Source organism: Heterodontus francisci, chromosome 27 (assembly GCF_036365525.1).
Source record: "Heterodontus francisci isolate sHetFra1 chromosome 27, sHetFra1.hap1, whole genome shotgun sequence".
Taxonomy (NCBI): domain Eukaryota; kingdom Metazoa; phylum Chordata; class Chondrichthyes; order Heterodontiformes; family Heterodontidae; genus Heterodontus; species Heterodontus francisci.
In genome coordinates, this window is record NC_090397.1 from 21,022,091 (window position 1) to 21,047,312 (window position 25,222).

The 25,222-nt window shown below is 40.8% G+C and overlaps 1 protein-coding gene across 2 annotated transcripts in view; it reads right to left on the minus strand.

Annotated features, from left to right (window-relative positions):
* Window positions 1-2,834: 2,834 nt before the first annotated feature.
* Window positions 2,835-25,222, minus strand: part of dera (deoxyribose-phosphate aldolase (putative)) — a 48,926-nt gene continuing 26,538 nt past the window's right edge. For both annotated transcript variants that reach the window (XM_068058972.1, XM_068058971.1), the window contains exons 7-9: window positions 8,308-8,420; window positions 4,593-4,742; window positions 2,835-4,433 (exon numbers count right to left, since the gene is read on the minus strand). In XM_068058972.1, the coding sequence (XP_067915073.1) occupies window positions 4,377-4,433; window positions 4,593-4,742; window positions 8,308-8,420 (320 nt within the window). In that variant the 3' untranslated portion in view covers window positions 2,835-4,376. The remainder of the gene's footprint in view (window positions 4,434-4,592; window positions 4,743-8,307; window positions 8,421-25,222) is intronic.

A 25,222-nucleotide genomic window follows, 5' to 3' on the forward strand; every position in this document is an offset into this window, starting at 1 on the left:
AACATTGTGTGCCTCCGGACCCGGTCCATTTTAGATCCCCAGACGAAGCGGAAAATGGCTCGGGTGACTGCCACGGCGCAGGAGTGGGGTATGGGCCAGACCTGCGCCACGTAGAGCAACAACATGAGCACCTCGCACCTGATGACCAGGTTCTTACCCACAATGGAGAGAGATGTACTCTCACTTCTGATGGGGCCAGGTCATCCTCCTCATATTTCTTTTGTGGAGATGCAATTGAAGATTTTATTAGCACAGCATCTTCTACTGTTAAGGTTTATCTCTTAAGATTACTATTTTTGCCTCGAGTTAAATTTACATGTTCTCCTCACAGCCAATAAATAGCCTTTGTAACAAACTTTGAACGTGAAAGATTACCATCGTCACAGCTTTGGTCTCACCTACCAGGATTAGTAAACTATGTGATTTGGATAAACAAATTTAGTTTGGTCAAAATCCAATCAGGATACAGGATCAGTCGTCTCGTCCAAAATTTCTAATAAAAGCCAAACTCAGGATTCCACTAAGTCTAGTAATACACAAATAGTATATAAAACACTTGGTCTTGCATTGCTAGTGTTTCTTTTAATTGAGCCAACTACTGAAAGATTTGAAATCAGAAGGATTTCAACAGTTACAATAACTTCTTGTCATACAGTTGTCAACTTGGCAAAGTTGACAATGCCATCACCTGCTTAGAAGGTACTGGATTCAAGTTCAACTTGTGCATGTAATCTAGGATCATTTTCCAGTGCAGTACCAGGAGAATCATTGTTGTAGGTGCCTTTCTTAGATATTAAACTGACTGCAGTGCTTTCGAACTTACTGTGATCTGTATAATGGGTCTACATGAACTGTGAAGATTGGGCCTGCTCTTCACACCTATCTCATGGTTAGCCTTGAAGTTTTGTTGCTCATCAGTCAATATAAAGCCCTTTTCTATTATAAGCACCTTCACTCGTTTTGTCTGCAGTCTGCCAACAGACCAAATTGGGCAGGATTTCTTTGTAACAAAAATAGAATTTTCATTCCAACAATTGTGTATATCTTGTATGTCATTTAACAAGTGCTGGTAACAGTTCTAAAATGGTCTACAGACACTTTAGTGGAAACTAAAAAGGCCTCAGACACGTCACATGACTTGCAGCTGGAAAATACTGTCTGATCACAAGCATCTGTTCTTTCACATCCCTCCTGTTGCAACACACCTGATGAAAAATGTGGTTTCTGATCATCGGGAGTTAGAATAAGCAGGAAGCTGCAAGAGTAGTCGGTTATTATACCATCGCTGACAAAGATGTCAAGACTGTTGAGCTTTTGGTTGTCTGACTCTAAAGAAATGGCTTTAATTTCAGAGTGTTGCAGTGTTTGATAGTTTCTGCTCACTGTTCCGCTATAAATGAGGAAAGTAGTATTTCACAAGCTGTCGCTTCTATACTAGGGACATCAATTTCAACAGAAAGTTGGGCAGTTCCTATAATGGGTGGCCAATCCGCAACATCAGTTTACCTCCTGGGCACCAAGTTGAAAATTATACCCCTCACCTCCCCTTGTCTTTTCAAGAATTTGCTGAAACTGGAAAATCTCTGGACTGTTTTAAAAGTCAAAAGTTTGCATATAGCATAAAATGTGGATTGTGCCTTATAGTATCTATTTTACTTTTATGAATCATAATTGAGTTATAAGTATAAAGACATTCAATAGTTTAACCTGTAGTAGGCGGTCCAATGATACATTATTTAAATTGGACAGGAGACATAATGAGAACCCTTCATAATCTCTGGCAAACCATTTATGATTGGGGATAATTTTTAGATGATGCTGTCTCATTATAACAGATAGTAAAAGACACAGTTTTCAGTTCATTGGGATGCAGTTTGCTTATGGAAAAATTCACAAGAGGAAGGTGTTACAGAAAGCCCAAATTGTAACAGCCTCGTGTGCCAAAATCTGTTGATAAAATCTGGGATAAGCTAGAAATTGCTGCCCATTGCACATATTGTGTAGTTTTATCTCCATACGGCCCCATTAGGATTCCTTGTCTAGTTTACAGGATTTCTTATTATGAACTTGAGAGCCACATCTGTGTAGTCTGCAGGAGCACTTCACAGTGGCTCTGAACTGGGTCAGTGGACTCCACACCTTGGTTGTCACAGACATCTGCTGACTTATGTCTTGCCAAACTCTCGTTGCGACAGAAGTGTGTTGCAAAAGCAAATCCCCCAAAAGGTCAAAGAAGCAGGACTTTGCCTGAACTGAAACTGTGGATCAACACTTGGGGAGGAGCACTCTGGAGCTGCCAAACAAACTCCAGGTGACCTTTGTACATAACGTGTCATGTCTGTGACCAAAAGAGGTCTTATGCAATGTCCCTTGTTAATTCATTAATGAAGTGGGTTACCAATGGAGAAATTCTACCCTTGCACTTCAAACTGGGAGCTGGCAAATCATGAACTCCTAACCATCTCAAAACAGCACAGAAAGTAAAAATTGCCATGGAAACTATGCACCACTGAGCTGACAGGTTCAAAGAGGTGTTGAGCTGGTCATTCGTCATCAGTCATCTCTGGGAGGATGTACAGCCCTGTTAGTACATTGATGCTGTAGTAACAAACTCCTTTAACACTAATAGCCAAACATCCATAAAGACTTTAAAATGAAAAAAGGTAGTGTATAATCCTGGCAAAAATCCTTTGTCTGGGTAGAGGTTTCATCTGGCTTTGAAAGGCCTGGTTCAAATAAAGTTCATGTTTGACACCACTGAAATGCCACAGTTCAATATTTATGAGATTAAAAATGAGAAAGGAATGAAGTTTAAGAAAAAAGCCAATCGTAGATATTTCAGCATTTTTCCTTTTTTATTAAGTTTGAATAAAACGTCTACCAACATTTACCAATTTCTGTTGTGATATTCAGTGTAAAATTCTTAGAACTGACAAATATTGCAGAGCCTAGGATACCTCTAAATATTTGTGATAGATTGGACAGCGAGATTAGACAGATAATCCAATCATACTTACTTGGCCAACTAGCATTCATCAAATTGAATGAAGAAGCAACGAGACACTTTAGGGTAAATTCAGTGATCCTGTACTCCCAGCAGACAGCCTTCCTGATGAGAGTGTGATCAGAATTAAAATTCCAATGTTGTAGCCCTGCATTACTGTCCTAGTCATCCATGAAGAAGGTTCTCCACTGGGAGCATAGGATTACTGAATAGCAAGGACCAAGAAAAACTGGGCTGAATTGTATCAGCATGCTACCGTGAAGGCAGTGGCTTTCCAACATGGAAGTGAAGCTGCGCAGCCCCCGCGATATTACGGGCAGGGGCTCATTTAAAAATTGAGGGGGTGGAGCAACATCACCTGATGAATTGGAGGGGGCGGTCGCTGCGTCCCCAGCAACAGTGTCCGGCGCCACTGCACAGGTACCGGCACCATTTTTAAAGAGCTCCAAGCCCTTAGGAGAAATTTTAATATTTAAAAGCGGTTTAGCAAAATTATTTCAAATAAAAAATTAAAACATGCAGGCCCGTTCCCAACCCCCACAATGGTGTGTTTACTGTTTGTTGTGTTTGTAATGTATTTTACTCCCAGCATGAACTTTCCCCCTAATATCTTCACTTTTGCCATTCAACCCCTTCCCACCATCGCCATAACCAATTGGTATAGTTTTCCCAGCTCCCCCAACCCTCCCGCTCTGACAATTTTACTCCTCCCACCAGTGTTTTGTCTCGGAACTCCACATGACGTTCCAACGGGCGCGCGAGTTGCGATCGACAGCCGTAAAATCAGCGTGGGACGGCCGCCACCAACAGGTAGGCTAACTTGCATCTTATGTTCATTTAAATATTTAGATGAAGGCCCTACCACTTGGCGGCAGGGGGGCCGCACTGAGGTTCCCTGCTGCCCATAATATGCGGTGGGCCCGTCTCGATGTCGGGGTGAGGCGGGCCACGGGCCTCCCTCCCCCCCGCAACCCACGGCGTCGAGGGGCTGGTAAAAATATGTCTATTTTATTCAACAGAATGATTTACAATATATTAGCACTTCAGCTCACTTTTCATCCCACTATTTGCACATGAACTATCCCATAAGGAACTCAATTTTTAAAATACTTTGTGTAAATCAACATAAAATTGTGAATTTATTAAAACTCAGATCAACTTATATTTAAAACATTTATATTTTAACTCAGCTGGATCTATGCAGAATATGAAAATGTATTATAGCGATGTAAAAATATTGATGCTTTTTAGTTAAAGAACAAAAAATAAATTTTCAAAGCTCCAGCAAAAGTAATGTACAGAGAGATGGAGAAATGATGCAGGGAATGAAAATCAAGGACCATTTCCTGGGCTGACAGCGAAAAGTGCTCTTTTAAGCCATTGGTAATTCATGAGCTGCTGCATACCTTCCTGTCACATGATGATAGATCTGAAGAAAATTAAATAGTATTCAATATATTTAAAAAGCACAAGATTCTCTTGACTAAACATCGAGAAAAAAAAAGTTACAAGAAATTACCAAAACACAAGTACGATTAGAACAATATTTTTTAAAGAAAGCACAAATATTTGCTGTCGAAATCCTAACCTGTCTTTCAATGTCAGAAAGTAAAGTACTAGCACCCAGTCGGAACAGTTCTGGCTTCAACCAGCTGTCGCCCAGCTCTTCTTTGATCAGTGACAGCCAGGTCAATGCATCCTTTGCAGTGCGAATACCACCTGCTGGCTTAAACCCAACCTGCAAAACAGAATACAATGCTTATGGAACTGCACCAGAAATTTTAGCTCAGGCAGATAAGCACTCTCTTTAAACTTATTTTAAATTGCCGATTTCTAGTTGGAACATAGGAATAGGACTAGGTCTGCTCTGCCATTCAGTAAGATCAGGGCTGTAACCACAAGTTTCCTCCCACTGGGCAGCTTTCACGTTTTAAAAAAAATTCATTTCATGGGATGTGGGCTTACTGCCCATCCCAAAATGCCCTTGAGAAGGTGGTGGTGAGCTACCTTCTTGAAAAGCTGCAGTCCATCTGGTGTGGGTACACCCACAGTGCTGTTAGGGAGGGAATTCGATCCAGCAACTGTGAAGGAACGATGATATATTTCCAAGTCAGGATGGTGTGTGACTTGGAGGGGAACTTACAGCTGGTGGTGTTTCCATGCATCTGCTGCCCTCGTCCTTCTAGGTAGGAGAGGTCACGGGTTTGGAAGCTGCTGTCGAAGGAGGTGCAGTGAGTTGCTGCAGTGCATCTTGTATATGGTACACACTGCTGCCACTGTACATTGTTTAAGGTGGTGGATGAGGTGCCAATCAAGCAGGCTTTGTCCTGGATGATGTCGAGCTTCCCGAGTGTTATTGGAGCAATTCCCATCTCGGCAAATGGAGAGTATTCCATCACACTCTTGACCTTGTTCATTGTAGATGGCGGACAGGCTTTGGGAGTCAGGAGATGAGTTACTCGCTGCAGAATTCCCAGCCTCTGACCTGCTCTTGTAGCCACAGTATTTATGTGGCTGCCCCAGTTCAGCTTCTAGGCAATGATAACTTAACTCTCTATCTTGCCAATTGTCTTACAAGACAACCATCTGGTCAGTCTTCACCTAACCCTTTACCTGGCAAGTTATGAAGCTGTCAGCAAAACACCAACTCTTGGATACAGTGAATCAATCTAGATTTTACTAACAAAAACATCTCACTGAATTGCATCCAACTGTCAGAATACAACTGATGTCAAGTTTTCAAGCAAAGAATATTTGTCAATGCAAAATGAAATGCAATTTGTTTAAACCTAATTACAGGTGAAAAGAAAAACTCCACTTGCTTAAAGCTGCCAACCTTTTTGAGCAGAACTAAAACAAACATTCAAAATACTGAAGGCTGAATCATAATTCTCGGCTCGTGCAACTAGTTATCACTATATAGTTATCACTATATACTTGCTACAATAGTTTGCCAGCAATATCGATTTATGCAAGATATTATTTTAATGTGCAAGTTCTATGTTGAACAATACATCTTCCTCTCAGGGTCCAGCCATTCCAACACCATCACATCTAGAGCTGATGGAAGAAATATTGACATGCATTGTAAAATTATTTCTACATGACTGGCTGACTTAACAAAGTTGAAAATCTATTCCAGCTGACTCCATCTCCCTCCAGCCTGTCTCCAAGATGGACAGACAGATGACAAGGATCCTGCTGCATCACTCTGGGGAAAATGGGTCAAGAAGCAGACAGTCTGAATGCAAGGTGGCATATGGCCTCAGCATACAAACATTCAAAATGGCAGTGCTGAGACCATATGCAAAGTATTGTTGATGAGTAATTATTACTCAAGTGTCTTAAATTTTAACAGGGTGAATAAACATGATACCACATGATAAACAAGAGCAGAGAGTGATGAAAAGGTCACAGACCTGAAATGTTAACTCTGCTTCTCTTACCACAGATGCTGCCTGACCTGAGTATTTCCAGCACTTTGTTTTTAATATAAGCAAACTATGTGGTTGTAGAAAGTATGGATCATTAGTATGCAGACAATTGGCTAATTGAATAGCATTGGTTGGATCCACAAGTGATCCCAATCACACAAAAAATTTCAAATGCTCCAATGCAACAATGCAGGACAGCTAAAATTTCATTAGAAATCTAGAATTAGGGGTCCCAGTTATAAAGTACAAAATAAACACTGAACACTACTCTAGTTAGAGCTTCTGTTAATCAAAATAAAACAAACTAGTAACTAGATTGTACAAACAGAAGGAAACCAAAAGAGTTCTGCAAAGTAATATATATACTTTTAATGATTAAATATGCTTGCAGCAATAACAACATCTGTAAAAAAGGGAAGCTTTTTAAAAAGAAATGCGACATTCAAAAATATTACTCCATTAATAGCTTGAGACACAGACTCCCAAGCACAAGCACGTGGGGTAGTGTTTCCAATTTGGCTGCAATTACAAATTCAGGCAGAAAATGCATAGGTTTTGGAGTGCTTTTCCCCTCGAGTTGCCACTGAAACTGATTTGTGCATTAGTGAATGCAAAATCAGCCATGAACTAGTGCAATCGGGCAGCATTTTAAAAATACAATAAAAAAAGCTTTAAAATATTCCTAGATATATTTCAGTGGTAACTAGGGGAAGTTGGATTAATACAACTGAAGATTGGTTTATCACAAAAAAAGAGTCAATCCACCACAACTCTATTTTAAATTACTAAAAATGACAATATACAGAACCATTTACTAGTTATCTTGGAGAACAGTAGTCTGTTTCCTAGTAAATGAAAAAAATTATATTCAAAATCTTTTGAAACATACCTATTGTCCTTGCACCCAAAAGAACCAGCTTAATTTTTAGAGCCTCCTCAAAGGCTCACAAACAAGCACAATTAGTGGAAATTCTCAAATGGTGATTAATTCAACTTGGTGGCATGGCCAGTTTTGTGGGTCAAGCCTGCTTTTAGCACATAAACTAATGCAAAAGGCTGCAGAAACTTGACTTGCATGAATTTAATTTGCCCTTAAAATTCCATGATCTGTTGCGCAAGTTGCACCAAAAAAAAACAGTGCAACCAAGCAAAAGGTTTAGCTCATAATCTTTCGACAAGTGATATGTAAGCAAAACTACAAATTGAAACACTGAAGAGTTAAGCAATCTTTTTAAACTAACAATGCTGACATTATTAGAAAAATATTGTGTGTATAAAACAATTCACTGCTTCCTTCATATCGGGTTCAGTCACATTATGGGGCTACAACTTTGACATTTTCTGGCAAAAGCTTAAAGCATGTACAACTCTACACCAAGTCTTTGTTAAGTCAAGGTACAAGCTCCTAGCAAGCAATTACATTATTAATTGCATACAGATTTGAATCCAGTGATTTTCTATAACTCTAATAGTTTAATTGAATCTTTGCTAGAGCTGCGCTTTCATCCTGTAACTTCACATTTTTTTGTCCATTCTACTTAGAAGTGAATCGGCTCATGACACAATTCCATTTAAAGGCGATCCTTGATCTTTCTGTTAAGCCAGAATAGAAAATTCAGTTTTTGTGGGTCTTTCACACAGCTCTGAATATTCTCATTTGAAGATTTCAATCCATTCTTTCAATTCAAGTAAATCATTGGCAATTGTGATTCTTATGCAATTGCAGATCTTCACTGTTCCTGCTCATTACAATGTGCTTACATTTTTAGGCAAACAAGTCATTTTACTAAAAAGAGTACACTGAATCATGTTGAACAATCATGAATATTAGAAATTCTACTTCAAAATATTTCCCAATTGCTGGTATACCTTGTAACCGGTCTTCCCATAATAGTCTCTGATAGCCCGGACCATCACGAGGGCAACTGGGAATGTTGCATTCACCCCTTCTTTTCCTGTAGAGGTTTTTATAAAATCAGAACCTAAAACAAAAGTGACATTTAAAATGAGAGATTTTAATAGAAAGCCACCATCTCATCATAAGCTTTTGAATGAAAGGGAAGGGTTTTTGGGTCCAATTCTCTGCATAACTGTTCAGAGCTACAGAACTTGCTTTCCAGCAGCTGAATAATAATAAATACTGTCAATAAAATTAAATACTCCCTCAAAGATTGACTTTCTGCAAGAATTCTACAGGAAGATTGGTGAGAATATAAAATAAGCATAAAGAAAACTAAAAAAAAAAGAGCGATGTGGAGAAAACATGTCGAGTAGAAATGTAGTAAATAAAAACTAGGAGTAACAGTTCACGTTTATAACTCAAAAATCAAAAGACCAAAAGGAGGAAGACAGTGAGAAAGAATTAAGGTATGTCAATGTGGCTCAGTTGGTAGCAACTCTCACACAAGTCAGATGGTTGTATATTCAAGCCCCATTATGATTTGAGCAAACAATCTAGATTAATACTTCAGCAAAGTAATGAGCAAGAACTGTATTATTGGAGGTGCGTCGTTCAGATAAGATGTTAAACCAAGGCCTGACTATCCTGTTTTGGTGGATGCAAAAAGTCCCAAAATGCTTCTTCTGATGGCAAACTGAGGTTCCAATTATAAAACACAAAATATTAATTCAAATGAAAAGATATTTCTTTGGTTACTATTGAAGAGGAGCAGGGAGCCCTCTCAGTGTCCAGTCCAACATTTGTCCCTCAACCAACACTACCACAAACAGACTAAATGGTTATGCTGTGGGATCTTCGTGTGTGTAAATTCACTGTTACATTTACCTACAGTGCACCTGAAGTAATTAATTGGATGTGAAGTGCAATGAGATGTACTGAGGATATGATGAGGCACTAGATGAACAAATTATTTTCTTTTATGCAGACAGGATAATACATTTCATGGCAATGGAGTACTGCAATATGATTTAAAGCTGGGCAAAACACAAGCATATATACATACAGTCCAAAGTAAACCACTCTTTATAGATAATTCATAATAAACTAAGAAATACTTTCAGGGTAAAATGGCAGCGCGACCTTTTCCATTGTCCGCACCAAGTTCCACCACTGTCAAGTAGGTGACCAAAGGTTTATTTGAAAAACGAACAAGTGGATGCCTGGGATGGTGTATATCTTTAGTTTTATCTGTATTGAATCTGAGGGTCTAAAAGTATTAGACTGTGGAATCTTTTCAACCTGAGCAAAATGCAGGGCAGGCAAAATCTACACACCATTTCTGGAGATATTATATTTTGAGAAATTATATTTTGGGCAAGCATTTTGGATGAGGTCCTAAAATGACCCTTTCCAAGCTACAAATGCAATATGTTATTGGATTCCCCACGAGAGAGTGATACTCATTTACTCAGCATGCAGAAATGAGCACAAAGTGACAGTTTTTAGTGCAAGAAACCTGAGGTCACAAGAAGCCATCTGTTCAAAAGGCAGCATATGTCAGTCTGAGGAAGATAAGATTTCAGCTGGTATTGAGGGTTTGTGTTCCCAAGCAGCTTTCATAAGTCTCCAGACCAGTGGATGCTGTCCACCAGACTGTCCCCCTATAGGAGGGTAGTAGGTCACTATAGCTGCCAATTGAAGCCTTAAAAGATTTGGGCGTGATCTCTGGAGAATAATGTTGTCAGAGTAAAATGATTGGGATAAATCCAAAAAGTGCTGGAAATACTCAGCGGGTCTGGCAGCATCTGTGAAGAGAGAAGCAAAGTTGACATTTCAGATCAGTTACCTTTCATCAGAACTGGTAACGGTTAGAAATGTAATGGGTTTTAAGCAAATAAAGTGGGGGTGGGGAACAAGAGAACCACAGGGAACATGTTGCTAGGACAGAGGGTCACAGAGAATAAGTGACCAGGAGGTCATGGGGCAAAGACAAAGACAGAGTGTGTTAATGGTGTGGTGAAATACAAAGCATGAGTGCAGAGAGGGTGTTAAATGACAGAATAATGAAAGCCCTAGCCAAAAGCAAAGCATGAAAAACAGTGGGCAGGCACATGGTAAAAAATGTGCAATGATGAAACAAACTAAAATAAAATGAAATTAAAAAATGCAAAGTAAAACTAAAAAAAAAAGGGGGGGCCAGTCATGCTCTGAAATTATTGAACTCAATGATCAGTCCGGCAGGCTCTAGCGTGCCTAATCGGTAAATGAGGTGCTTTTCCTCGAGCTTGCAAATGTCAAACATTCCTTGTTTCAGTCCTACTCAGGCCCCCCGCTCCAACTCTTATTCCAGTACATTGGAGACTGTATCGGTGCAGTTTCCTGCTCCCGCCCCAGACTGGAAAACTTTCTCAACTTTGCTTCCAATTTCCACCCTTCTCTCACCTTTACATGGTCCATCTCCAACACTTCCCTTCCTCAACCTCTCTCTGTCTCCATCTCTGGGGATAGGCTGTCTACTAACATTCATTATAAGCCCCCCGACTCCCACAGCTACCTCGACTACACTGCTTCACACCCTGCCTCCTGCAAGGACTCCATTCCATTCTCCCAGTATCTCTGCCTCCGATGCATCTGCTCTGATGATGCAACCTTCCACAACAGCACTTCTGCTATGTCTTCCTTTTTCCTTAACCGAGGATTCCCCCCCACTGTGGTCGACAGGGCCCTCAACTGCGTCTGGCCCATTTTCCGCCTCGCTGCTCTCACCCCCTCTCCTCCCTCCAGAACCGCGACAGGGCTCCCCTTGTCCTCACCTTCCACTCCACCAGCCTCCGCATCCAAAGGATCATCCTCTGCCATTTCCGCCACATCCAGCATGATGCCGCTACCAAACACATCTTCCCCTCCCGTTAGCATTCCGAAGGGATCGTTCCCTCCGCGACACCCTGACCCACTCCTCCATTACCCCCGACACCTCGTCCCCTTCCCACAGCACCTTCCCATGCAATCACAGGAGGTCTAATACCTGCCCTTTTACATCCTCTCTCCTCACAATCCCAGGCCTCAAATACTCCTTTAAGATGAAGCAGCGATTTACTTGTACTTCTTTCAAGTTAGTATACTGTATTCGCTGCTCACAATGCGGTCTCCTCTACATTGGGGAGACCAAATGCAGCTTGGGTAACCACTTTGCGGAACACCTCCGCTCAGTCCGAAAACATGACCCCAAGCTCCCTGTTGCTTGCAATTTCAACATACCCGCTGCGCTCATGCCCACATCTCTGTCCTGGGCTTGCTGCAGTGTTCCAGTGAACAAAAGCTCGAGGAACAGCCCCTCATTTACCGATTAGGCACACTACAGCCTATCAGACTGAGCATGGAGTTCAATAATTTCACAGCATGACTGGCCCCCTTTGTTTTTAGTTTCACTTTTCTTTTTAAGTTTCACTTTGCATTTTTTGTTTTTATTTAATTTTATTTTAGTTTGTTCCATCATTACACTTTTTTTTTTAAATCATGTGCCTGCCCACTTTTTTTTCATGTTTTGCTTTTGGCTAGGGCTTTCATTATTCTGTCATTTAACACCCTCTCTGCATTATTGCTTTGTATTTCACCACACCATTAACACACTCTGTCTTCGTCTTTGCCCCATGACCTCCTGGTCACTTGTTCTCTGTGACCCTCTGTCCTATCAACACCTTCCCAGTGGTTCTCTTTTATCCCCACCCCCACTTTATTTTCTTAAAACCTATTAACTTTTCTAACTTTTGCCAGTTCTGATGACAGGTCACTGACCTGAAATGTTAACTTTGCTTCTCTCTCCACAGATGCTGCCAGACCCGCTGAGTATTTCCAGCACTTTTTGGTTTTATTTCAGATTTCCAGCATTTGCAGTATTTTGCTTTTATTAAAATGACTGGGATTTGGCCAAAAACAGACTTCAATAAGATTCTGAAGAAATGCTATAAAGAGATTTTTGTCTGGTGGAGCAAATACACCTACATGGACAACAGTAAAAATTGAAGTGAGAAGAAAATCAGACAGGGTTGGGTAAAAGTACTGTAGGTAAAAATTCTTTGACAGGCAGTATCCTGTGATCATCTCCATTCTGATAATAGCGTCAATCTTTGTAAATGTGCAGGATGAACAAATGATTTCCAGGGCCTTGTATTTAAAAAGTCTAATACTTGTATATTCTGTCACATTTGTTTATATATATATATAAATATATAAAGGCATTCACAAACATTTTCAGTATACAAAGGATTCACAACACTTTTTTAAAAATGTGCAGTCACCCTACCAGATTACATAACTTCATCAAGTTTTTTCTCTTGGGTTCAAAACACTTCAGAGCAGGAAACAAATTGGAATATCACCAGCACAAAAGATGGGGAAGGGTTACTTGTTATGACTCTGCCTTAAGCTGGCACAATGAGGGCAATTTTACAAGGACATCAGTGACAAGTAACTTCACGCACTGTCAGCATGCATCAGAAAAGCACGGGCAAGCATAGGATTTTCCAATATGACTTGGCAGTGGGTGAAGCTCCTTGCTGTTGGCAAGTACTTAGGAAATTTAAGCTTACAAGTACATGGTAAACACATGGACTGTGGCCTGTCTATGTCATAACTGTTAAGTGATGCACAGTGCAGTGATTAACATACCTAAATACTGGTTTCTTCCAGGCCTGATGCCCTGTCCATCTCTTCCCAACAAGGCATGCAAAGTAGAGCAACAGCAAGCCCAGGGAGTCAAGTTCAAAATCCTTCCAGAAGGGAGACATCACCAACCATTCCATACCATCAGTATAGATAGGACAGACATATATGCCAATGGAGGAGAGATCCTTTAAGATACACTGCAAAATATACAGCTCTGAAATAGCAATTTTGCACTCCTGATTATAAGCAATAATATAATTACTTGTACATCATTTTCACCTCTATGGGATCCAAATTATTTTTCAAAGTGAAAATGAAAATTTGTTAAAAATAGGATTCTTTTCTAGGAGTTTTCAATTGAAAAATATAGGATTACTTTTTATGTTGCCTCAGTAAGGCTTTATCCTTCATTTTAGCACAGGCAAATTCATCTTAGGACTGTTTTATACAGTCTATAATCAGATTTTTTTCTTTTGACATTTAATAATCAGCTTTTGATGAAAAAGATAGATAACGCTCTTATTCTCAATGCTTCACAATGTGTCTTAATTACATCCACTACTAAATTAATTTGCTTCAATTCTCCAAGGGGTTTAGCTGCAATTCTGCACCTCATCACTAAACAGGACAAGATTAACATTTTTCAGTTCATTAAAGAAATGTTCTGTGTGTTATTTCCTTTGTACTCATCTTTCTTAATTATCACGTAATGGCTAATGCTTTTTAAATACATTTTCCAGAATTAAAGTACTATTCATTTGCAAACCAAAAGACTGTGTGAAGAGTGATATAAAATTACTGGCTCCAAAGATTAATGCATCAAATTATTACTCTAATTTTATAATTCTAAGTCACAGATTATTTAATGAGGAAAGACCAGACCAAAAGAGTCTATTATTTGAAAAAAAAGTGTTAAATTAATTTTTAAAGTAGTTCAGTATGCAATTAGTTATAATCAGCTTTATCTCCAATTATGATTAAAAAAAGAGAGAAATTATATTTTGGTTCTTTGAGGACTAGCTTTCTGTTTCATAACTGATGACCAAAACACGTGGTTCTGTTCTCATATTACTGGAAACAGCAAGCTTCCCCAGTGAGAAATATTCTGTTAACAGTCCAAGGGAGGTGGGGAGAAATATTCAAAAGAGCATAGAATAAGTTCAATATCAAAGGATTTAATGGCTCGTGAGATTTTTAAAAAACGATTAATTGCTTCCTGCAATACTCTAGTAAAGCCAACTGGCTAACTGATTCAACTGTAGGCCAAAACATTATAAAGCCAAAAATGAAGATTATTACACACTGGCACAAATCGCATAACAGCCTCCCTCCGTTACATCAGACTTTGCAAATTGTTGGAGGTTTTTAGTCTGCACATGCATACAAGTTAGCAAGTTGTTATGAACAAGGTCTGAGTCACATTGCACACAGAATGTATGCCCTTATAAGTAGCCCTTTTCATTCATAATATACCATGAGACTACACTCACTCCATCCCACTCAAATTCATCTGAATGGTTATTACAGTGGAATCCATTACACACAACAGGGTCAGGGCTAGGTCATTCTATTTCCCTAATGCCAAGTTTGTGAAATTTAACAGAGCTTTGAAATGAAATCTTAACCCCAAAAGGAAGGAGAGTTCTGGGAAGTCCAGGATGGAATCTTGGCCTGCAACAAAGTTGGTCGGAAGAGGAAGATAAATAACGAAAAAAAAACTGTAAACGATGGAAATCCAAAATAAACACACAGAAAATGCTGAAAATATGCAGGGCAGTCAGCACCTGACATGAAAGAAAACATGGGTTAGACTTCTGGAGAGTGTACATTTTGCCTGCAGTTTCTCAACCATACTGAAATGCTCATCTGCTGTTGGTTTTCACTCTGGAGGAGGGTCACACCCAAAATATTAACTTGTATTTTCTATTTGCAGATACTGACTGACCTGCTGTGTACTATCTTATTAGAGTGATGCATCCTGGATATTGAACCAACTATAAGACATATCCTCATGGGGAAACAAAAAAAAAAACTGCCAGTCGAACACCTTCATCTTGTAACTTGCAGGACTTAAAAATACATTTGACATGAGAATGCGACTAGAGTGTCTTAAATGCCTCAAGTGACCGAATCAGAAAGAACACAGCAATGTCAATGCAAACCACAATAAGATACTGTAGGATTTCTGTCTAAAAGCAAACAGTGTTGGTGCACTAGGTGCTAAGCATATCCATCTTTACAATGCAGGAGAAACCATAAGGACATCACAAGACTGTTAAGGAAAATCTCAATGGACAGGAATCTGTGACCCCCTCCCACCCTAATGGCAACATTTAGTATTTGGGGCACGATTTTCCCTATGTGCTTCTGAATCCTGTAGGTCAGAAGCCTTCACTGTGTGGGAAACTGTCACTCATTGTCATTTTCCCTGGGGTGGCCAGTTAATGTTTACAGGGCAGGCTTGGCAGTTCCTGAAGCTGGAGGGCCAATCGGAGGCTTTCCAGCTTGAAAGAAGCAGCAGGCTGCAATGGAAGGGAAGTAAGGGAGAGGGTGCTTCAAAATGGAAGCACCCTCCAACTTCTTCAAAGTTAAGCAAAAAATTGCTTTTGCGGCCAGGCCACCACTGTGGGGGGAAGGGGCAAGGGAGGAGCCCCTCTACAACGTGGCCTGTGGCTGCTGCAGCATCCAGGCCTACCTGGAGCGTTGGCCCCCTGGTCTGCCAACTCCAAGCGGTTAAACTGGCCCTTGGGGTTTGTGGAGGCCTTAAGGCCAACTGGAAAATCTCAGTCAACCTCCTTTAATTGACTTTCATAGGCCATTAACGACTTTAATCGGCTACCTGCCGCATATAGGCAGGCAGCCCTGCCAGCCCCACCCCCAACCATCCCACCTCCACAAAAATGGCCCGGAGTGGGATGCGACCTAAGAAAAAAAAAAATCAAGCCCTTGGTCTGTGGAGAAGACTTGAATGTGGAAGGATGAATGTTTCATTCCAGCTCACCTACTGTTACATTAAATTAGGTTTATTTGCATTTTAATGAACTATTATCCTACAATTTACATATTTCTAGCAAAGCACATGCACCAACACGTCATTTTTCAGAGTTGCAATATACTCCTTAGAACTATTTATAAGTTATAATTTTAAAAGTTTAAAATGCAGTTATTTCTCTCAGTAAGGGAAGTAGTCTATTTAGAAAGGGCTTGTTTTCCAGGCCAATAATGTGTTTCTTCCTTAACAGTTTTTATCATTTCCATCTCAAATGGTTTGCTCTCCACACAAAACAAAGGCCATTTGTTCATCTGCTCAGGGTGTGTTATACAGCCATAAAAAGCTTCAGAGAAACGCAAGTGAGTGAAATAAAGTGAAATTAAATGACCAGACATGAATTTTAAAAAGCATTTAAAATACATGAATTGTGCTATTTTAGCACTGAGTAAGTTACTGGCCAAATCTTACATTAAAAAAATCTCAGAACTAGCACATGCAATGGGATTAAAAAGCAGCCAAAGAGCTGTGTGGATTGGGAAGGCTGCTTGAAGAGTTAAAAAAAAGAGAATCTGGTTCTCAGTTTCTCACGAGATTACCATGCTCAGCACCGGTTAGGTGGCTCTCTTGCAGGGAAGAAATAAGGACCTTGCTTTTATATTGCATCTTTTCATGCCCTCAGGAGTCCCAAAGCCCTTTATAGCCAATGAATTGTTGATGTACAGTGACTGTTATGGAGTCAAATCTGGCAGCCAACTTGTATGCAACAAGGTCCCACGTAATGCAAATAAGATAAACAACCAGATAGTCCGTTTCTGTGCTGCTCGCTAAAGGACAAATGTTGGCTGAGAAATTGGGAGAAATCCCCTGCTCCTTTTCAAATAGTGTCACTCAATCTTGAATGTGCACTTGAATAAGAGACCAATATTATTATTTCTCGAAGGGCAAGGTCATCCCAGGCCACCCTTGCTTTAAGTTATATTAATACTACTAGATATCTGAAGTGCAGGTCTTGCACAGTCTGCTCAGACTGGCTGACCCACTAAAAACGACAGTCTTGACAGCTGGCCTTTGCAAGCCTTGGCACCTTTAATTTGGATTGCAGCCTGCTGCAAAAGATCTGTACCGGAGTAGAATGGCTGCATTGGCCAGATTAGGAGATGCACTGGAGGCAGCTTGGGGTCAGAACATCTTCCTGTCCTTTTGGTTTATAAAGTAATGTATAATAGATGATACAAGTTTGGGGGGCAGGGGAAGGGGTGGAGGGTCTGGGCAGGTTAAATAGTGTTAACTGGCTACAAAAAATAAATTGGGATTACACAGAATCTGTAGAATACAGATCTATAGATTCTTGACCCTGGTTTTAGCCTATTATGCTGTACTTTAACAAAAATAACTAGTTCTGAATTATAAGATACAGACACTACAAGTAACAGCACCACCTACTGCAACATTAAAAAAACTGCAAAGCTATTTTCTGATTACTTAAGTAGCATATTTAAACACTGGCTGACACTTGATTCTCCAAACTGACAATATAAATATCCTTTTAGTTCACCTTATTTAAAATAAAAACTAAATTTCACACACTCAACATATTTGAATCTTGTATCGTTAATTCAGTCCCTACAGGTACTGAATAGCAAAATATTACAACTAATTACAACTACAGGGCGGCACAGTGGCGCAGTGGTTAGCACCGCAGCCTCACAGCTCCAGCGACCCGGGTTCAATTCTGGGTACTGCCTGTATGGAGTTTGCAAGTTCTCCCTGTGTCTGCGTGGGTTTCCTCCGGGTGCTCTGGTTTCCTCCCACATGCCAAAAGACTTGCAGGTTGATAGGTAAATTGGCCATTATAAATTGCCCCTAGTATAGGTAGGTGGTAGGGACAGGTGGGGATGTGGTAGGAATATGGGATTAGTGTAGGATTAGTATAAATGGGTGGTTGATGGTTGGCACAGACTCGGTGGGACGAAGGGCCTGTTTCAGTGTATACCTAAATCTAAAATCATATAGCACCTTTTATATAGTAAGATGCTCCAAGGTAATCCACATTATTAAACAAAATTTTACACCAAGCTACCTACATAAGGAGATATTAGGGCAGATGACCAAAGATCTTAGTTATCAAGGTCAGTTTTATGTAGTATCTTAAAAGGAGAGGGCGGTAGAAAGGCAGAGGAGTTTAGGGAGGAAATTCCAGAACTTAGGATCGCAACAACTGCAGTCATGGCTGCCACTGGCGAAGAGATTAAAATGGGAGATGCATGAGGGGTCAGAGTTGGAGGAGTGAGATACCTCAGAACGTTGTACGACTGGAGGAGGTTACAGAGATAGGGAAGGGCAAGACCAAGGAGGGTTTTAAAAACAAGGGCGAGAATTTTTAAAATTGAGATGTTACTCAATCGGGAGCAAACATAGGTCAGCAAGCACAGGAATGATGGGTGAATGGCATTTGGTGAGAGTTGGGACATGGGCAGCAGAGATTTGGATGAGCTAAAGTTTGAGGAGGGTGTAAGATGGACGTTTGACCAGGAAGGGAACTGGAATAGTCAAGTCTAGAGGTAACAAAGCATGGATAAGGATGAGGGTTTCAGAAAGGCAAGGGCAGAGTTAGGTCCTGTAACATAGGTAGAAGGGGACGGTGTTAGTGATGGCACCGATATGTGGTTGGAAGCTCATCTCAAGGATAAGTGCGACATCAAGGCTGCAAGCAATCTGGTTCAGCTTCCGACTATTTCCAGGGAGAGGGATGGAATCAGTGGCTAGGGAAAAGAGTTTGTGGTGGGATCCGAAGACAATAGCTTCAGCCTTCCTAATATTTAGTTGGAGGAAATTTCTGCACATCTAGTACTGGAAGTTTGACAAGCAGTCTGACAATTGAGAGACACTGGAGAGGTTAAGAGATGGCGGTAAGGCAGAACTGAGCATCGTCAATGTACCCTGGCATCATGTTTTTGGGTGATGTTGCTGTGACGCAGCATATGGATGAAAAATAGGAGGGGGTCAAGGACAGATCCTTGGGGGCCACCAGAGGTAACTGTGCAGAAATGGGAAGAGAAGCCGTTAATGGCAATTCTCTGGCTACAATTAGATAGAAAATAAATGAAACCAAGCAAGTGCTGTCCCACCCAGCTGGATAATAGTGGACAGGCATTCGAGGAATGATCCACCATGTCAAAAGCCACAGACAGGTCAAGAAGGATGTGGAGAGATAAATTACCTTTGTCACATTCACATAGGATGTTATTTGTGACTTTAATAAAGAGCTGTTTTGGTAATGTGACAGAGGCATAAACCTGAGGGATTCAAACATGGCATTCCGGAGAAGATGGGTATGGATTTGGAAGGCAACATGTTCAAGGACTTGAGGGAAGGGATTACCAATAATATTTCATGTCTGCATAAATAGCAGATGAGTACACTTCAAAATAATATTGGAAGGTGTTATAGAAATCCCCATTATTTGTTTATCTGCCTTATATATATGGCGCTGGACTTTAAAGGGTCTTCGACACCGGGAACAATGGCGGGGGTGGGGGCATAAAAGGTTGCAACAGATGAGGTCCGCCACCGAACCCAGCAGGCCCCATCCCAAAATTGGCGGCGGCGAGGCCTCGTGGTAGCCCCCCGCCACTCAGCAATAGGACCTGCATTACAATATGTAAATAAATTAATCTATCTATCTGAATTAAAGGTGGTCCTGTTACCTCCTGATTTGCTGCACTGATCTTCATTCGGAACTTTGAATCCCTGTTAGGGGAAAGGAGAAAACAAGGCGCGACACCTGTGGGAAGAGGGGAGGAGGTCATTTTCTCAGTGCGGGAGGGCGGAGGGAGCAGGATCAAAGTCTTCGGATTGGTTGGGGGATGACGGGAAGGGGTAAAGGACAAAGGGTCTGAACTTTGGGGGGGGGGGGGGAAAGAGAAGGGGTCATATATTCAATGTAGGTGCTGCGGGGAGAAGGGCAGGAATGATGCGTAATGCCATTGGGGGCGGTGGGAGATTATGCTAAATTTTTTTCATTCATTTGTATTAACTGTAAAATATTGTCACTTTAAAAAATTAAATTGTCAGTAAGGGCTTTAAGCCCTTTAAATATGGCACAGGATGCTGTTGCCAGGGACAGCTCACCCACCCCCTCCACATCATGGGGTCAGGAGGGATGGTTGGCAGCCGATCCAGCCACCGCGTTTGGAATCGCGGTGGATCCCTGACGCGGGCCCAGTGTGTGCGGGCCACCATGTTTTTCACCTGCCATCCATTTTGGTGGGGGGCTTGCAAAATGCAGCCCATGGTCTTGTAGTCACCATAGAGATTGAATACTCTCCTCTCTTATCTTGCCCTTCTCATCCCAACATGAAAATACAGTGTACAGAAGTAGTAAATGCCAGTAAGGTGACTGGGAACACATTGCTGCATACATCCCCAATGCATGCAGCTCTTCCCCCGTACTACAGAAACAGTTCCAAAAATGTTTTCTTATTTACTCCCTCTAAAAATACATTTCTAACTTTTTCTCATTGATCCCTGCTCAAGAATCCACTGAATTAATTTCCAAGGTGTACTTTATTATTTAAATTTCCAGTGGCACAGCTGGAATAAGTTCCATTATCAGCCCTTAGTTAGGCCCTGAACTTCTCTCTCCCTGCTTGCACACAGACACTGACTGCATGCTTCACAAAAATCTCAACAGTAGGCAACTTACAGCAATATCAGTGACATTGAACAGTCTGAACTGTTCATACATTACATTTGCCATTATTTTTCTGCCCACTGTTGGGCAGAAAATCTCGAGGTACAAACTCAATGTCTCAATATGCCCTCCTGATGGACATGTGTGCATTCCTAAAATCAGCCCTCCATAGTGTTACGACTGAGATTGGAGGAGTGCACTGTCTCTCTAGTTCTACATCTTCACGGGTCACAACATACATTTAAATGTTTTACCCAGTTACCAATACGGCCAATTATATACTCTATTTTTATTTCAGAATAAAATCCACCAACCGGTTTCTTTACTAAACAACAAAATTATTCATTATAAAACAAGACTTATTCAATACAGATGTATTAACACGTAGGTTGAAATATGAAAGTTCCCTTCTAAATTAGCCCAACACACACGAACACACATACCGGTTAAAGAAAAAAAATGGTTTCTCTGCAGAGATCTCTTTACAAAAAGACAAAAAAATTCTTTGGCCAAATATTTGTTAATTCCTGAAGGAAAAAAGGACAAGATATGCGATGTTCTCCACTGGCCCTTTTAGTCTGGCATCCAAATACTCGTAGCCGACTGTCACTAGGATTTTTTTCGAGCAGTTCTCTTCAGGCGACGTTGAGGATTTGTCTGGCAGGCTTTTCAGAAAAAATGTAGCATCGATTTCTCCAGTCTACACACTGGATTCTTAGGGTTTCTCAAAGGACTGGAAAAGGATGAGCTATTGGCTTCTCTCTTAGCAGGCTGACCCCCAAATGATTCAAAACATTATCCAAAACAAAACCAACCCTTGACCACCATAAATCTTGACATGCCACTTCTCTGTAAACAACTCCCCTAGTCACCTGTTGTTTACTTAGCATAAGACATGTGACATCCAGTAAGGATGTGTTTTTAAACAAAATCTCAAGACCTTCCAGTACCTTTTTTAAAAAATGTCCAGCATCTTTGAAATCTCTTCAGTCTTTCAAATGAATCAATTTCCACAATTTTTAAACAGGAGTCCTCAAAAAAATATTTTAAAATGGAGGCTTTGCATAACAATTGTTATACTATTAGTGAGCTGACTGCATTCAGCAAATATCATAATGGATGCATGGAGGTGGGGCACCTGAGCAAAAATAGCATTTGTGGTTAAAAAGGTTGTAGCCTAGTTATTGGCCTAACCAACCCATAGAAATTGTTTTGATTTAGCTTGTCAAAGCCTCTCAATTTTGAGCACATTTCCTCCTCCACCTACACTTATCCAAAAAAAAGTGTTTCATTAAAATTACTTCCAATTATCCAAACCAGCTGAAACCCGAGAGTACTTAGAGAAAATGCTGCAGCTGAGATTTATGTTAACAAGGGATGATTTTTTAAATTATAAAGTAAAAAGGTAACTTACGCAGCGCAAAGAAAAAGGACAAAATCCTAAAGCTATACAAATCATTGTTTAGGCCACAATTAAAAAGTGTTCAATTTTGGGTGCTCAACTTTAGCAAGAATGCCATGGAGAGGGTACAGAAGAGATTTACCAATACCAGGGATGAAAAGAAACTAGTGTATCAGGGAACTTTTTCACTAGAATAGGAATGGTTGTGAAAAGAGCTGATAGAAGTGTTCAAAATTTAGAGAGGCTTGGACAAGCTATATAAAAATTATTTCCACTGGTTGTTGAGTCAGTAACTGGAGGGCAAAAATTTATGAACTGAAGAACAAAGTGAGAGTTTAGGAGAGTTTATCATGCAGAAGTCTGTTAGCACATGGGATTTCAGGAAGAATTTGTATTTATACAGCATCCTTAAAATAAAGGAACATACCAAGACTGATGGGCACTGAAAGCAGACGCTGAGCCAAAAAGGGAGAAATTAATCAGGAATGGTGACTTGAGGTTTGTTTGAAAATATTAGATTTGAGAAGATTTTTTTTAAAGGTTAACGGGGGGAGCCGCGGGGAGTTGCAGAAAATAAGACTGAAGCAGAGAAGGATCTGCTGTCAATAGTGAGGCAAAGGGAGAGAGGACGTACAAGAGGCTGGAATCCGAGAATCACAGCATTCAGCAGGGCATGTGGATTTTAAAAGCACTCCTGCCCTCCACCCTCTTACAGACCTTTGTTCTTCCTCCCCCTGCTCCTCCAACCCTTTCCCTGCATACTTGCTTATAAATACTTAAATCTCACTTCTTGCAGTTCTCATGAAAGGCCATTGGCCTGAAACGTTAACTGTTCTCTCTCCACAGGTAGCTGAGAATTTATGTTCTTATTTCAAATTTCCAGCCTCTGCAGTATTTTGCTTTTGTTTATATTTAATGTGTTGAGGGAAGGAGAGTTAGTGTAGATCAGCAAAGAAGGGGTTGAGGGATCAGTTGGTCTTAGTGTGGGACAAAATATGAACAGCAGAATTTTGGACAAGTTGATGTTTATAGAGAAGATAGCGAGGATAATGTTTGAACAGTCAAGTCCGATGGTGCCAAAGACAGGGGTTTCAGCAGTGGATGGACTGAGGGAGGGGCAGAGCTCGGCAATATTGCAATGATGGATTAAGTGGTCTTGTTGATGGATAGGACATGATGTTTAACGCTCACTTCATACTCAAACCGAATGCCAAGATTGCTAGCAGCTTGGATCAGCTGTTTTTACGATTGCAGAGGTGCCACTATTTCCCTACCAGAAGAAATGGTGGAAGCAGAATGCATAATAACTTTTAGAAAAAAGTAAGTGGATGAATACTTAAAAGAAATGGTGTGCAGAAGGGGCAGGAAATTGAGATTAAGTCAATAACTCTTTGAGAGCTGGCACAATCATGATGGGCAGAATGGCCTCCTCCTGTGCTCTACATTTCTATGTTTCTACAGTGAGCTGTAATTAACAACCATTTCTTATCTTCTCTACATTCTTTCATGAAGTCTGGCCATTCCATAAACCTTCTGAGCTGAACAAGCAGGCTTGAGAACTGCTCTCAAAGCCACACCTCGAGATGCATAGGTACCGGGTGATCATGGGACAGGTTTATTGCCCTTTATTTTCCAACAGTGCCGGCCCCCTATTTTGGGCATTTCCCCACAATTGAGGTCAGAAAGCTCACTGTAGGAGAGGCTGCATGACCTCTTACTACTGAGATTTAGTAGGTGTTCAAAATTATAAATGGTTTTGATAGCGTAAGCGGTTTCCACAAGGTGGAGCATCAGTATTTTATTTTATTTGGAGATACAGCACTGAAACAGGCCCTTTGGCCCACCGAGTCTGTGCTGACCATCAACCACCCATTTATACTAATCCTACATTAATCCCATTTTTCTACCACATCCCCACCTTCCCTCAAATCCCCTACCACCTACCTATACTAGGGGCAATTTATAATGGCCAATTTACCTATCAACCTGCAAGTCTTTGGCTGTGGGAGGAAACCGGAGCACCCGGCGAAAACCCACATGGTCACAGGGAGAACTTGCAAACTCCACACAGGCAGTACCCAGAATCAAACCTGGGTCGCTGGAGCTGTGAGGCTGCGGTGCTAACCACTGCGCCACTGTACCAGAGGACACAGATTTAAAACAACAAAAGAACCAAAATGAGAATTTTTTCACATAGCGAGTCATTATGAACTGCAATGCACTGCCTGAAAGGGTGGTGGAAGCAAATTCAATGGTAACTTTCATAAGGGAATTGGATGTACAGTTGAAAAAGAAAGATTTGCAGAGCTGTGAGGAAAGAGCAGGGAAGAGGGGCAAATTGGACAGCTCTTCCAAAGAACCGCACAGGCACAATGGGCTGAATGGCTGTACAGCAAGACACATTGCAGCTCCACCACACTGCCTGGTGAGGCAATCATTTTAATGTTAACATTATACATAACAGCTCATGTAAATTTTTGTACTTTCTCCATCACCCTTTTTTAATTTAAATCACACCTTCCTCTGTGTAAAATGTCAGACACATGAGAAATCCTCCTGAGCCTCTGGCAATGCAGAGCTAGCAAGCTGCTAAGAGATACGAGACCAGCCTGATAATTTCCTCTCACTCCTTTTGGGAAAGCACTTTGTTCACTGAAAAGTTCAACTAAGACTAGGAACTTGAAGAGAGGAGATGATCACGGTCAAGATCGTAGGATTTGCTAAGGTGTGACAACATACCTCCAAATCAATACACTGCATCTTTTTTTGAAGGGTGTCATTTTGGAGGAATTTTGCCCAGTGAAATTGTAATGAAAAAAAATTGTACATATGCAACACATGATTTCAGTTAGCAAGTTCTTGAATTGCTACACAGTGATGTCCAGTTTAGTCAATTAGCTCACAGCAGGATCACACAAACACCAATAATCTGTTTCTGACACCATTAGTTGAAGAGAAGCGTTGGTCAGGACAGAAACAATGTTTTGCTCATTTCTGCTGAAAATTTCAGGATCTTTAATGCCCCTTTTAACCATGTGAACAGCCAGACTGGACCTAATTGAACTCTCACCCAAAGGTTGACATCTCTGCCACTGTAGCCCCTCCCTCTGTACTGCACTTGAGTGGCAACCT